This window comes from Beta vulgaris, chromosome 2 (assembly GCF_026745355.1).
Source record: "Beta vulgaris subsp. vulgaris cultivar EL10 chromosome 2, EL10.2, whole genome shotgun sequence".
Lineage (NCBI taxonomy): Eukaryota > Viridiplantae > Streptophyta > Magnoliopsida > Caryophyllales > Amaranthaceae > Beta > Beta vulgaris.
Genome location: NC_079203.1, coordinates 7224822 through 7238853, shown reverse-complemented (window position 1 = coordinate 7238853; position 14032 = coordinate 7224822). Strand labels below are relative to the sequence as shown.

Below are 14032 nucleotides of genomic sequence, written 5' to 3'. Positions count from 1 at the left end.
TAAATATGTATCGCCGCCATTTTCTGAGTAATTTTTATTGCACTATTCCAAATGCACAGTGCACTACTCAAGAACTGAGATTTATTAAGAAGATATTCATTACTCAAGGCAGTAGTTTCACATAAAATCTGGTTGGGGGATTTATTTTGCAGTAAATTCGTTTCAAGGAGGGTGGTTAGAGGTCTGCTCGAAAGCCAATCAATTCTCAAACCTTCAGTAATAACATCACTGTTCCCTCCTAGTTGGTTTCGGCCCAATTTAAAAAAAGTCTTCTCATTAATTCCTTCATTCAACTCCAGGCTATTCACCACAGGAAGTAAATGCTTACCTGTTGAGGCTGAATTCATCTTGACTGAGGCACCTATGCTGCATTGTTGACGATTAACTTTTTTAGCTTCAGGTTGACTGACCGCGCTACAGTAGGCCTTTCGTTTTTGACTCACACAGTTTCCCGCCTTCCTCTTCTTGGCTCCATCTGTCCTAAATTTTCCTAGCGAGCAGAAATTCCCAAAAAAGCTTTTTAAGGATCTTAAGGATCAATATGTTTAACTTTGTGAAGATTTATTGAGCAATGAGCTGAGAGCAGAGGGGAGTTTGAAGTTCTTAACTAATATGGTTTACAAAGTTTTGTTTAGAATTTAAGGCTCTAGAATTCTAGAGAGAGAGGCTCTTAAAAAAGAGGTACATGATCACATTTATACTTGTATTTTGGACTTATTACAAGTCTAATCCATCTTGTTTAATCGTGACCATGGAACCTGTGCTCTTTAAGTAAGTTTTTCACAATGTGTTAAAATATATTTGTATATTACATTAATTTATGTTCATAACTACATGTCTTCGGTTAAAGTTGTGGTATCCTAGATGAGATAAGAATCAACAATAGCGCTAGTGTTGTCACTGATGATAGGCTAGTAAAGAACGTAGTTGGCAGTTAATAGAAAGGGACGATAGGGTTATGACTTATGAGAGTGAAGATCATATGTGACAGTGATTGTGAAATGAGTTAGTCTATATGTATCTCAGTGTAGAAGGAACTAGTAGTTTTCAAACTCGAAGACAAGTATTAAACACTAGGATTTGTCTATTCTATGCCACATGACAAGGTATAGGATAAGAAATATTTACTATTGAACGAGAAATGTGAGTGAGGCTTATAATGTTTTTTACATTAATTAGTTTTAACATTTTTTTTTTCTTATAAACTCTCCCTCTTTCTCGATTAATAATTGTTTCTTATCCTATACGTTATTGCATAGGATAAACAAATTTTTAAAACAAGTATCTTCCTAGATTGAAAGTTGGGAACTCGAAAAAGAGTGAAATTTTCGAACACACTCATATATCTTTACATACAATTTCCAAAATACTCTTAAAGTTTTGCCAAAATGACATAAAACACTAGTACTATACATACTGATATTATGGGCTTGTTCTCCCCAGCTTATTTTGGGTTTAGTTCAGTTCAATTCAGTTCAATTTAGTTCAGTTTAGTTCAATTCAATTCAGTCCAATTCAGCTCTGGACAATACTTTTACTCTCACATATCACTATTCATTTATGTTCAGTTCAATCAAATTCAGTTCAGTTCAATTCAGTTCGATTCAGCTATTTTATGCCGAAGAGAACATGCCATACGTGCATATCACAATTAAATGTAATACTATTTGTCGTTGGTATTTTATTGAAATCGCGCATACTTTTTTATACTATCTTTCTTTCTTTATTTTCCCTTCTCGTCTTCCTCCTCCTCCCTCTTTTTTACTCTTTTCTTCTCCTTCCTCCTTTGGCGGCACCATCACCACCACGTCTGGTGGCAATAGCACCACCACCACAACTCTTCCTCCTCCTCCCTCTTTTCTTATCCAATTAGATGGTTCAATGCTAAAAAAGTATTCTAATTTTCAAGTTTTTGAGAAAAAATAAACAAAGAAAAAAAGATATATAATATGAATAAAAAATCCGACAATTTTAATAAAATACGAGCGAAAAATCAAATCACCAATTCAGAACAAAACTCCTTTATATATGAGCAAATAATTAGATCCATCATCCATATATGATGACCCAAGTCCCAAACTCCCAACCTATGGTGTCATGATTTAGAAGAAGGAAGGATCACATATCACTCACTAGTCACTAAGATATGATTTGAACAACCATGAAGCATGGACCCCCACAAAGTTGGACTTGTTCTTTTTGTATTTACTCCATTTTTACTCTGTCAACTTTTTATACACGCTCTTCTCATTTCTTTTAACTTAAAACAACTCTTTAGTCAAATACTCAAGTCTCAAAAAAAAAAGATGGTCTTTCTTTCTCTCTCCTTAATTTCAAATTTGTTCCCATTTCCCCTCAATTAAATCCGCTCCCTCTGCTTCATTTCCTTTATTAATCTCAACTCTATCTTCTCTATTTTTTTGGGTTTTTTTTAAGTCTTTCTCTCTCCTCCCATTTATTTTTTCAGACGGCAAAAACAAATTAGTACAACTCTTCAAGTACTTCCCCACTTTCATGGTTAAGCCCCTCCATTATTCTTCTTCTTATGTTTTTAGGGTTTTTCTCTTCTTCGTTATTCTGCAATTTGAATTTCAAATTTCGAATTTCTTCCTCCCTTTTTTCTAGGTAATTAATTCACTCTCTTTCTTAATTTTTTTATTGTTTTCCCATTAATCGATGAATAGGGATTTTCAAGATCATATTTTTTGGGTTAATTTTGATCTAATTTTTTGTTTGTCTGATAGTATTTCAATTTTTATGTGTGTTTGCTTTGAATTATGCTTTTCTAAAAAGTGTGTGTTCTATGATTTCTGTGAAGTTTTGATTTTTATGACATGGGTTTTGTGGAAAGTTTGTATCTTTTTTCTTTTGGGTGTATTTAAAATTTTGCAAGTTTTGATCTTTTGGGGATATAACTGGGTGTTTTGTTCTGAGAATTGTTGTTGTAGTTTTCTAGTGATTGTGTTGTGATATACTGGTAGTAGTCAGTGATTATGAGATTATTAGCTAGTTTGAGCTCTGTTTATGCAACTAAAAATTTGAATTTTGGGATTAGTAATTTTATTAGTTTCCTGGTTATTATTGCTTGAACTCTTTGCCTTTATGTGTATAAGACTTGCTATATATATGATTGAAATCCGGGGTTCGATATTGGTGGTATTCACCTTGAAGAAGCTTGTACTTGATGTTGAATGATGGGTTTTACTTTCGTTGTTGAATTTTTTTGTTGTTGTTGTTGTGTTTATCTGTAGGCAAGAGTTTACAATCAATTAACACATTTTAAGAAAGCAAGGCTAGGAAGGGTTTCAAAGAAGTGAAATATTTGGGTAGGTATTTCTCTTCCATGATTGAATAAACATGTTACACTGTTTTATTGGAATGATTAAGGCAAACGAGGTTATGCATTTCTCTTGAATTGTTGGTTGTTAATAGTTATATGTTGATGCTTTGGCTTTAATTTGTCAAGATTAAGAGCATTTTGGTAGGATCAAAGTGACATCTCGAAACGGAATTTTGTACAATCTTAAGCACTTGATCTTTTGAGTGGTCAAGAACCCATGAGTTGATTGTATAATCTTTGGTCAGTGATGCTATTTGTTACTCGTCAATTAAATAACGAGTGTTGCTACAAGCTTATAAAATGTTTTGAAGTCACTATTTACTCCTTGTTCTCTCTAGAAGGGACTGCTGATAACAATCTGTTGTAATTCAGCTAAGCAATTTGGCCAACAAGATGGCGACCGGAAGTCCATATTTTGATGATGTGAGGGGAAAGCCTGAAGTTATTGATCCTCCCTCAAGTGATGATATGATTGACATTGCTGAACATGTAGTGGATCCCTCACAAAGTGCTGTAAAACCAAACCTTACTGTGTCTAGCAGTGTCCATGAGCTGCTCGAGTGCCCAGTGTGCCTAACTGCTATGTATCCTCCAATCCACCAGGTTAGTCTGCCTCCTGCGCGTGGTTATTTAATGGGGAAGTGCTTGCTTAGCTTAATTTTGGCTTTTATTTGCTCCAACCTTGTTTCTAGATCCTTCATGTACTGTTATCCCTTCTACCTGCTCTTTCTAAGTTTGTTTTATAGATACTTTCTCTTTTCTTTTGGCGAAGGAAGAGGGGGGGGGGGATGCTGTGATTTACTAGTAATTTGTGAAATTGAGCTAAAATAGGTATTAGAAAATTGTCTGTTGAGTAATAGTAGAATAAGCAGCTTGTCTCTATCTTCTCCCAAAAATAATTTTGGAAACGGAGAGATGCTTTGTTGTTTTATGCTCTTGAAATATGTGGTTTTTGTACTGAATGAACTCTAGGCTATTACTCAACTTAGTGGCTAGCAAAAGGCAACTGAGAGGGAGAATGATTATGGCTCAGGAATTGACCAGTTTCAAGCTGATTAGGGAGGTTATCACAGAAGAATCTGATTTTGGTGAAGAAAGAAAAGGAGTCAACTTAAAGACAGATGTCAGCAGGCAACAGCAACTTATCTGTTCTATGGTGCACTCAGTTAGTATGATGAAGCTTTTTCTGGACTTGAGACCAATTCCCCTAACTTGCAGCAATATTGGCACTGAATGCCGGAAGATATTTGAAAAGCCAACCTCACGTCTCTGGGACTGTGCCAAACTGTACGAGTACAGGACCTGATCTACTAACCATCATCTCATCTAGCCATAGGAAATGTTAAAAGGCCGCCTTCCCGGCCCTGCCTACCTACCAATTTGTGCTCATAGCTCAATCAGTGCTCTAGAGTGTCTATAAAGGCAATCTCCTGCTTCCCCTGTCTCTCTCCCTCCCGCTTTCCTTCCCTCTCAGTTTTTCCTGTAGTAAAGTTCTTCATGTTCATATTCACTTTTTTGAAGGAGAGTGCCTTTTTAGGACTTTGTTTATTATGGCCTGTGAAATTGCGTTAGGGATTGACTTGGATGTTCCTTTGAAATGAGAAACTTGGGGGGATATTTTATAAGGTGTATAGCTTTTTTGTCCTTTGTTCATGTGTAGTTTCTTACTTTCATTGTTCTTGTCTTTGGTGCAGTGTTCCAATGGCCACACAATATGTGCTAATTGCAAGCCTAGGGTACACAATCGATGCCCAACTTGCAGGCATGAACTGGGTAACATTAGGTGCCTTGCCCTTGAGAAGGTGGCTGCATCCCTTGAACTTCCATGTAAATATCAAAGTTTTGGATGTGTCGGCATATATCCTTACTATAGCAAGCTCAAGCATGAATCCCAATGTGCCTTTAGACCCTATAACTGTCCTTATGCTGGATCAGAATGCACTGTTCTTGGTGATATCCCTTACCTTGTGTCCCATCTTAAGGATGATCACAAAGTTGACATGCACAGTGGTAGTACATTCAACCATCGGTATGTGAAGTCAAATCCCCATGAGGTCGAAAATGCTACTTGGATGCTTACGGTAAGCCTTTTCCATTTTATTCATGACTTCACGGCTGTATAGTAGTACTTAATAATGTCAACACCCTATATGTCTAGCCAGCATTATTTTAAAATCTCCCTTGATTGTTTTTATCATGCCACTTGTTCTATTCATGGCATTGAGTCCTTTCTTTCGTTTGCACTTCAGGTCTTCAGTTGCTATGGGCAGTATTTCTGCCTTCATTTCGAAGCATTCCAGCTCGGTATGGCTCCTGTCTACATAGCTTTCTTACGATTCATGGGTGATGACAACGATGCAAAGAACTACAGCTACAGCCTTGAGGTAGGAGGAAATGGAAGAAAGCTGAGCTGGCAAGGGGTGCCGAGAAGCATCAGAGATAGCCATCGCAAGGTTCGTGACAGCTTTGACGGCCTCATTATCCAACGAAACATGGCTCTTTTCTTTTCAGGTGGTGATCGGAAGGAATTAAAACTACGGGTAACTGGAAGGATTTGGAAAGAACAGTGACTTAAGTTCTCTGGGAGTTCAATCATGTCAACTATCCCATCCATCAATTAGAATTAGAATATCTTGTCGTTGTAGCGTCACTAGAGTCAGTCTTGTATTCATGTATCTCAATGTGTGTAAAATAGCAAACTCTCTTTGCTGGTCTATGCATCAAATACATGACTGCGTCAAAGTTATGACGTCTATGTGCAAAAATGTTGGCAAATTGTCAAAGATGCTTCATTGTTGCATACTAGTCATTGGCTTGTCCCCTTTAATACGGTCGAAAAGAGATTTGCAATGGCAGCTGAACCTGAGGACGGTTCACTTCTGGTAAAGATGAAGACTTGACGTGAGAAAGCAAAGCTGTCTAATTGAGTCCAGATTTGCTGCATTCTGGTCGTCCTTGAGAACTGGTTTTGTAGCTTATATCAGTTCAGTTAATTTTTTAATCGCGATTCTTCGTTATTTTTTATCTTTCTTTAAGAGGTGTGTCAATGTGCATAGTACTAGTTTTGGATTAATATGCCTGATTTTTGTTTAACAGTCATCTCCAAAATTTGAAATTCTGAGAAAGATGTGGGAACGAAACGGTCGTTGAGCACTATTGTTTCCACTATCCATCGGAGTAGTTTGCTCTCTTGATGTTACCATAGATTCTATCATACTGAAAGTGCGTTGTATTTACCTGATCATCACATATTTAAATTCATCTCAACTTCTTCTCCATAAAGTTTATATAGTAGAAATATTGATTACTATTAATATAATTGAAATCGGGATATTTTGTTGGTATGTGTCACTTGAAATGCCAAAAGCAACCGTTACCACTTGCACAGTTGCACATGTTATAGAGTGACCACATGAGAATCATAGAGTTACGCAGCTCCAAGCATCACATTCCCAACGACCAACTTGCACTTATTAAATACTATCAACACTGCATATTTTTTTTATTTTTTGAGCACTAAATTATATATAAATTTCATCTGTTATAAAATAAATAAAACGCTCGCTATTTTAGGCCATTTCAGACTATATGAAATGTTATCTTATTTGATTGATATTCACTTTTCTCTATCGCTCGACTCATCACATGGTGTCTATCTTTTTATTTTTCTCCTCTCCTAAACCCTCGTGCCGTACTAAATTCTATTTAAAACAGAATGGAGGAGGTATAATTTTATTATTTATGTTTGAGATCAATTGTATTTTGTTGCCCATCTGTTTAAATGTTTGGATAACAAGGATCTTTTTATGCCAGCTCACTCTATAGAGTATAGACTATACTGCTCGTGCGAGGGTGACACTCCCTGATAACCATGGGCTGCAGTCTGCAGACAAATTAATACAAAGACGAGAAGAAGTTGACACTTTGAATGTTTAATGCAATGCTCCATTATGACATCTAGAACAACTGGACAAGGCAGTTCCCCCTGGAAAATACTATTGAATAGCAACTGTTATAAATTCCAGTTTCAAATTTCAAAACTATACTTTGTAGGTCCTAAGCAAAAGCTACTGCATACTGGATTATTCACTATCCCAAGTGTGTAGACTTTTTGACCAATAGGTCATTTAAGTCATATTTATGTGACAAGTTATGTATATGACTGTCACAAAAAAAAGTTGTGTATTTGAAAACCGAGTCAGTTTAAGACTATCTAGGTTAGGTCATATCCAACTTTAATGTCAATTACTCAACAAACTATTAAACTAGTCAAAAGAAAATTAGATCGAGTTTATACTATATTTCGATAAAAAAAAAAAACTCATGTAACGTCGAACACATGTAGGATCTAGTAACGAATGCATCTAGTTTGACAAGTCTAATCTTCTAGTCTTCTACTGAAACTATCGGAACATCGTCATATCAGTGCATGACCAGGCCAGATAAATGTCATCCTGAGAAATCTTCATCCCTACATTGAACCACTACACTAACAAAAAAAAATAGAGCAGATATAAAACTCCCTTGCAACAAAGGTAGCCCATCCACTCTTGCAGAAACATGGAGTACTTTCTCAGCCTGATATTTGAGATATAATTGCAAAAACCCAACTTATTACTTCATATACTTTCCCATACTTATATATAACCATACATGGGTAGCAATTTGCCAAAGGCATTAGGCAGCAGCCAAAACCATCACCTCATGAAATACAAATAGAACCATAGATAACTCGACCAGATCTAATGGCTAACTATAAAAGATATCAACCCTCATTGGCATTATGCAGCATCCAAACCATCACCTTGTGAAATACAATATAGAATCATAGATAACTCGACCAGATCTAATGCCTAACTAGAAGAGATTTGAACCCTCATTGATATCAAGGTCTTCCCTCAAACAAAGTCAAAGATTATTGGAAAAGTCACGCTACCATAATGCAAAACTGAGAAAGTCCAAACAGACCGGTTTGACTTATGTGCATTTGGCCAAATAAGCATTCCATCCTTGAAGTCGGTATTCACGAGCAGTCTCTCCAGGATCCGCTGCTTTAATAATTCCACGACCAACAATTATTATATCACTGCCTCTATCATAGATAACCTGCAACAGCATAGCCAGTTCTATTACATATAGTTTGACATATATAACTATCAAAAAAAAGTTTGACAGATATAGCAATATCCATAATGATGTAGTAGATCTATTTTTAAGCAGAACCAGATTCCATAACCAAAATTAATGCATCAATGATTCATAGAGTAGACAACGACTGACAGGTGCATCACTTGGGTCCAATAACTAATTTTCAGACCACAATTAACCCAACTATGGAGTAATTAGAAAGAAAGTAACATACTGAATACGGAGTGTTGTACTGCTGGCCAAGGGCATCACCACCAGTTACCATTTGAACTCCAGGTGTAGCATGTATAAGGGCTGGGTTTACTGGTCCACATTTCCAAGATGCTGGATTAACCGAGATAAAACCTATAACAAAATCTGAGTGATCCTCAGCGATCTTTGCAGCTGCTGCTGTGTAATCTCCAGTTGCAAGGTTACCAGCAGAACTCATTTCAGCCAACAACAAGAGACCCCTACCACGAGGCAAACCCTATACAGGAGGGAAATGATTAGTGAGTAGACTTATATATCAGATCAGAAAATTGAACTTCTATACATATTCTATAAATAATACCTTCAACTTTAGACCATCTACAATCCCAGGGCCTGAGATAATGTGAGCATTAGTTATGTCAGCCCAATCCAAGATGCGATAGACACCACTGAAATAGACAAAAGGGAAAGCTCAATTTGGGTAAGTGACAAAAAAGGATCACTGTATGAAACAGTGATAAGTTCATTTCTTACCCTTCATACTGCATAGTTACAGTATTACCAATATCAGCAAACTTACGATCCTCAAAGATAAGGAAATTATGCTTGTCCGCAATCTGTCAAGTTCGTTCAACAAAGTGACCAAAAACAGTTGCATAAGAAACAAAAAGTGACAAAAATATCCAAAAAGAAGAGGGAAAAGAAGAATAAAATCCCTGCTCAAAATCCATTAGTGGTGCATTTGCTAGGTGGTACTAAATGCTGGTAATGGTAATGGTAATGGTAATGAAATCATATGTAATTTGCAAGGAAAATCCCTGCTCACTACCATGGTAATGGAATCTCATCCTCAAACATTTGCATCTTTTACAAATTTCCACACCCAATACACAACCTCTAAAGTAGTAATGAGTTGTAATGAGTTTACGTAAAGAAAATCACAAGTTTGGGTGGACAAGCATTACCAATTTACCATGGATATTGACATGATACTTTTACATATAAATTTATTACAGTTACCACCATTCACTACCATTCACTACCATCTACCAAACAGACCATAAGAGTTTTATCACTAGAGATATTAAAACCAGCAATAGACATTCTTAAAGTCAACACCAGAGCAAAAAAAGTAAAAGCAAGTTGTCTTTCTTTTAAATGGAAGAGTTCTCCACAGTTTCATCATGTTAGAAATACAAGAATCTAACGATATACTTTGCACATCTCCTGCGGTCCAAATAGTTAGTAATTCATTCAGACAGGTCACAATATTCTCTCACAGCAAAGGGTACTGAGTGATAAACTGGTTGTGCATGGTAACAAAACTGGGGACCAAATGACCAAACCAAGGATAGAGAATTAAGACAGAATCATAACATACCGAGCGAAGTTTTGAGCCAAAGTCGGGGGTAAAATCAGGCAATATATCAACATGAGTTTTCAGTAAACAGATTTCTGATCCAACCTGCAACACAGTGTGCAAACAGGCAAGTCAAATAAAAACTTTAATGAAAGATAAACAACAATGATCATGGCCTCATACATTGGTAATTATGAGAATTAAATTTTATTTAGTCTTATCTATAGAAAAAATGCAAGACCGATCATATCAAGATAATTAGGAGTGAAGATTCCTTCGCAGCTCTTGGCCTTCGGTTATGATATAATGTTTACCCACCATAGGCACAAGTACTTTAAAGGGACAACCATTTCCACTGACATGAGTAAAATTTACGGAATTCTTGAGAGCACAATGTCTTCATAGTAACATTCTAAACAAACTAAGGGGTCGTTTGGTTCATTATATGAAATGGAAAAGGAATGGATACAAATAGAGGAGGAGAATGGTAATAAAAATGGTTACCTTTAATGAGTGTTTGGTTCAAGCCAAGTAATGAAAATGAAGGGTAACCATTACCTTCAAGAAATGAATTTTGTTACTTAAGGGGGAGGGAAGGTAACAAATTGGGGAAATCCATTACCATCAAGTAATGGTAAGGGATTGATGTGGGGTTGAACCAAACAAGAAGAAAAGAAATCGATAATTGATTCCGTTTCTTAAAACCCAAAATAATGAACCAAACGACTCCTAAATGTCACACTCTAACCTCAAAAGAACAACGGTCCCCCCCCCCCATCCCAATCAGCACCAAAACAGATTCCACACAGATATTTCAGCTCAACTATTCAAGCTAAATTCAAAGAATCATAAGATGTTTCTATTCACAAAAGGAGGACTCATTATGAGAAGTGTCGGCACCCTCCATCAAAGATTTACTACAGTTCATATAGACTAGAGCTGCTATGCAAACCAACACCAGGGAGAAGGTGACAAGAGAAAGGTTATATGACTTCATCTACCACCAAAAGAAGAACAACATCACAAAAGAGTTCAATGTTTATGGTTTGCTACTTTGACATGCTAAACACAAACACAAGAATAATCTAGGAAATTAGCTTCTAGGTACATATATGTGTCAACAATAAGAAACAATCACCTTATCAGCCAAGGCAAGTAACTCAGCTGCTGTACCAACATCAGCAGCTAAGCACAAATTAGTCTCCTTTTTAACCATTATCTCAAACAATTTCCTACCAGTCTCATTTTTAGTTAACTTGGACCTCTCCATGTAACCCATTCTTAATCCCCCAACTTTCTCTTTCCCCATATTCGGAACAGAGACCTTCTTATTCTCCTCCAGGAACTTCAATACCATCTTCTCTGTTTCATCATCCACCTTACCCAACCTCCTCAAAACTCCAACCATCTCACTCAGCTTCAATATTGAGTGCAATCTAATCCCGTTTTCTGCCAAATTTTCTCGCCCTCCTTGTTCCCTGAAATGTCAATATACAATGACTATTTATTGTAAATGTGTTTATAACTCGAAGCACGCATTGCATACATTTGAATATATAGTAGTAAGGACTAAAGTATTGAAAAGAAAGACTGACCTATCAATGAGAACAACAGCATCAGTAACCTTAAGTCCGGAATCTCTCAAAGGAGCAGCAGTTTCAAGAACAGAAGCACCACTAGTAACAAGGTCTTCAATAATAAGGCAAGTTTGAGAAGGAGTAAAAACACCTTCAATGGCTTTTCCAGTACCATAAGATTTAACCTCTTTCCGACGCATGAGCATGGGAATGTTATTAGCGACGGAAACGACGGTAGCAATAGGAAGAGCAGTGTAAGGAACGCCGCAAATGACGTCGAAGGTCGCTGGAGGGGAGGAAGAAGCGACGGCGGAAATTAGGGTTTGGGAGATTTGAGAGAGGAGAGAAGGGTAAGATACTATTAACCGGAGGTCGATGTATACAGGGGAAGATATGCCGGATTTGAGCTTGAAGTTGCCGAATTTTACGGCGGAGATTTCGTGGAGTTGAAGGATTAGGGATTCCATTGATGGTGAAGTGGCCGCCATTGATGGTGCTGGTGTAATGGAGGAAAGTGGGGAGAGAAAAGTTGAGAGAGAGAGTGATGATGGAGTGTGGAGTGAATATGTTCTTAAAGTGGGAGGAACGGCTGTAAATATGTGTGGGGTGTTTGGCAATTAGAGTTTTGGACAAAAAGAAAGTTTTGGACTTAGGCGGTTTAGTTCATCTGAAATTTTCTGATTTGAACTTATTTGATTTGATCTGATTTGAACTTATTTTTTTTAATTTGAACTTATTTTTTCTAATTTGATCTGATCTGAACTGATCTGATTTACAAGATCTTATCTTTTATAAAATATATTATTACTATTATATTATTACTTGTAAATATTATTATGCAATACATTATAGATCTTCTTTATAGTATTACTATTATTATCATTTTATTTCTATTACAACTTTTACACAACTTTTATTATTAATGATAATAATTATTATTATCATTATTATAAGAACAACAATAATAATTATAATCATAATTATTATTATTATTACTAAAAATAATTATATAACTCAAGTCATTAATTTATAAGAGCACTTATACAATGTTTCACACTTTATCTTTAAAAAAAATGTTTCACACTTGAGAAGTCGACAAACTCAACTTTTTTCTCCATATAAAATAAAATAAGATATACAAACAACTATGACTTGAGCAAAAAAAAAAAATATCGTGCAACTTCAAATAGCTAGAGAGATTTGGAATTCGGTAGGAAGAGGTATACCGAATCTAAATTTATAATTTGTATCTCACACTTAGCTTATTTTGAAATGTAATCCGAACTTAGTAGTTTCTTGTCATGAATTTGAGATATCATATTTTATATATTTCTTATTTTTGCGTCAATCTTATGTTCTTAACACGTGGCTTTTAATTTTCTATTATTTAATAACAACAAAATAACTTAATATAATGATAACAATGACATTTATAATGGTAACAACAAGATTAATAATAATTACCAATATTAATAATTAATAAGTACAACAACAACAACAATAATAATTCTTTTGAACAAATGTACTAGTAAATAATAATACTCCCTTTGTATTTTTTTATCTTTCTCACTTAGAATCTTGACACTATTCACAATTAGAGAGAATCTTTTAGATTTTTCTCAATATATAAGAAAAAATATAGTCATGTGGGGTCTTGTTTGATTGTCTCAATGAGTACTTTATTAATATTCAATTATTATAATTTTTACTAATATGTAATGAAATATATTTAATAATAATAATGAGTTTTTAAATATAAGCATGATCTGATCTGATCTGATCTGAACTGATCTGAACTTATTTTTTCTGATCTGATCTGATCTGAACTTATTTTTTCTGATCTGATCTGATTAGATCTGAAGTAAGCAAAAATAAGGTGAACTGAACATAGCCTTAAAAGGAGTGTTTGATAAAATAGAGTTTTAGAGAAAGTTTTGGAATGAAAAAGCTTTTAATAGGATCTTTTTCTTTAGAGGATCAGGTACAAATATGTATAATGACTTTTTTGTCTCTAATAATACTACCACACATTTATTAAAATGTCTATAAATGTCATTTTAGTCAAACAAATGATAATAAGTTTAGCAATCAGTTAATTGTTATCAAACACGTTTATAACAAAAAGTTGTCAAATCAGCAGTAAAATATGTTGAACAAAAAGTTAAAACTCTAACAGCAAACTCTAATAGCTAAACTCTAAACTCTATTTGCCAAATAGACCGAAGTGTTCAAAGTGGAAGAGGGCTGACAACGGACAAAGAGGAGAATTTTTTTTTTTTTTCATTTATCAAGTAGCAAAGGTGTGGTAAAAGGCATAAGAAATATTTACATTGTTTTGTTTCTTTATACTCGCAACATTGAAATGTGCATAAGGATTAAGGAAGATATAAGAGACATATAGAGAGGAGATAAAAA

The 14032-nt window shown here is 35.3% G+C and overlaps 2 protein-coding genes across 4 annotated transcripts; one reads left to right on the top strand and one right to left on the bottom strand.

Moving 5' to 3' along the window:
* Positions 1-2273: 2273 nt before the first annotated feature.
* LOC104887507 (E3 ubiquitin-protein ligase DIS1) lies at positions 2274-6357 on the top strand. 3 transcript variants are annotated; one of them, XM_010672157.4, is made up of 5 exons: positions 2274-2625; positions 3252-3330; positions 3713-3943; positions 5035-5421; positions 5590-6357. In XM_010672157.4, the coding sequence occupies exons 3-5, from the start codon at positions 3734-3736 to the stop codon at positions 5908-5910; spliced, it is 918 nt and encodes a 305-aa protein (XP_010670459.1). In that variant the 5' UTR covers positions 2274-2625; positions 3252-3330; positions 3713-3733; the 3' UTR covers positions 5911-6357. The 3 variants fall into 3 exon arrangements, with proteins under 3 accessions (XP_010670459.1, XP_010670460.1, XP_010670457.1); XM_010672155.4 differs by having other exon boundaries at positions 2275-2625; positions 3252-3326; XM_010672158.4 differs by lacking the exon at positions 3252-3330.
* A 1576-nt stretch (positions 6358-7933) lies between these two features.
* Positions 7934-12193, bottom strand: LOC104887508 (uridine 5'-monophosphate synthase). Its single transcript, XM_010672159.3, has 7 exons — positions 11636-12193; positions 11179-11518; positions 10062-10145; positions 9215-9297; positions 9042-9129; positions 8703-8957; positions 7934-8446 (listed from the first exon to the last, which is right to left on the bottom strand). The coding sequence occupies exons 1-7, from the start codon at positions 12103-12105 to the stop codon at positions 8318-8320; spliced, it is 1449 nt and encodes a 482-aa protein (XP_010670461.1). The 5' UTR covers positions 12106-12193; the 3' UTR covers positions 7934-8317.
* Between the last annotated feature and the right edge of the window lie 1839 nt (positions 12194-14032).

What these genes read in the sequence shown, in the direction of transcription:
- LOC104887507 (XM_010672158.4), top strand. Translation starts at nt 3,734, where the DNA reads ATGGCGACCGGAAGTCCATATTTTGATGATGTGAGGGGAAAGCCTGAA. An exon ending in TGTATCCTCCAATCCACCAG is followed by an intron (nt 3,944 to 5,034) that starts GTTAGTCTGCCT and finishes TCTTTGGTGCAG; the next exon opens with TGTTCCAATGGCCACACAAT. An exon ending in ATGCTACTTGGATGCTTACG is followed by an intron (nt 5,422 to 5,589) that starts GTAAGCCTTTTC and finishes TTTGCACTTCAG; the next exon opens with GTCTTCAGTTGCTATGGGCA.
- LOC104887508 (XM_010672159.3), bottom strand. Translation starts at nt 12,105, where the DNA reads ATGGCGGCCACTTCACCATCAATGGAATCCCTAATCCTTCAACTCCAC. An exon ending in TAGATGGTCTAAAGTTGAAG is followed by an intron (nt 8,958 to 9,041) that starts GTATTATTTATA and finishes CCTCCTGTATAG; the next exon opens with GGTTTGCCTCGTGGTAGGGG. An exon ending in AGTACAACACTCCGTATTCA is followed by an intron (nt 8,447 to 8,702) that starts GTATGTTACTTT and finishes ATGCTGTTGCAG; the next exon opens with GTTATCTATGATAGAGGCAG.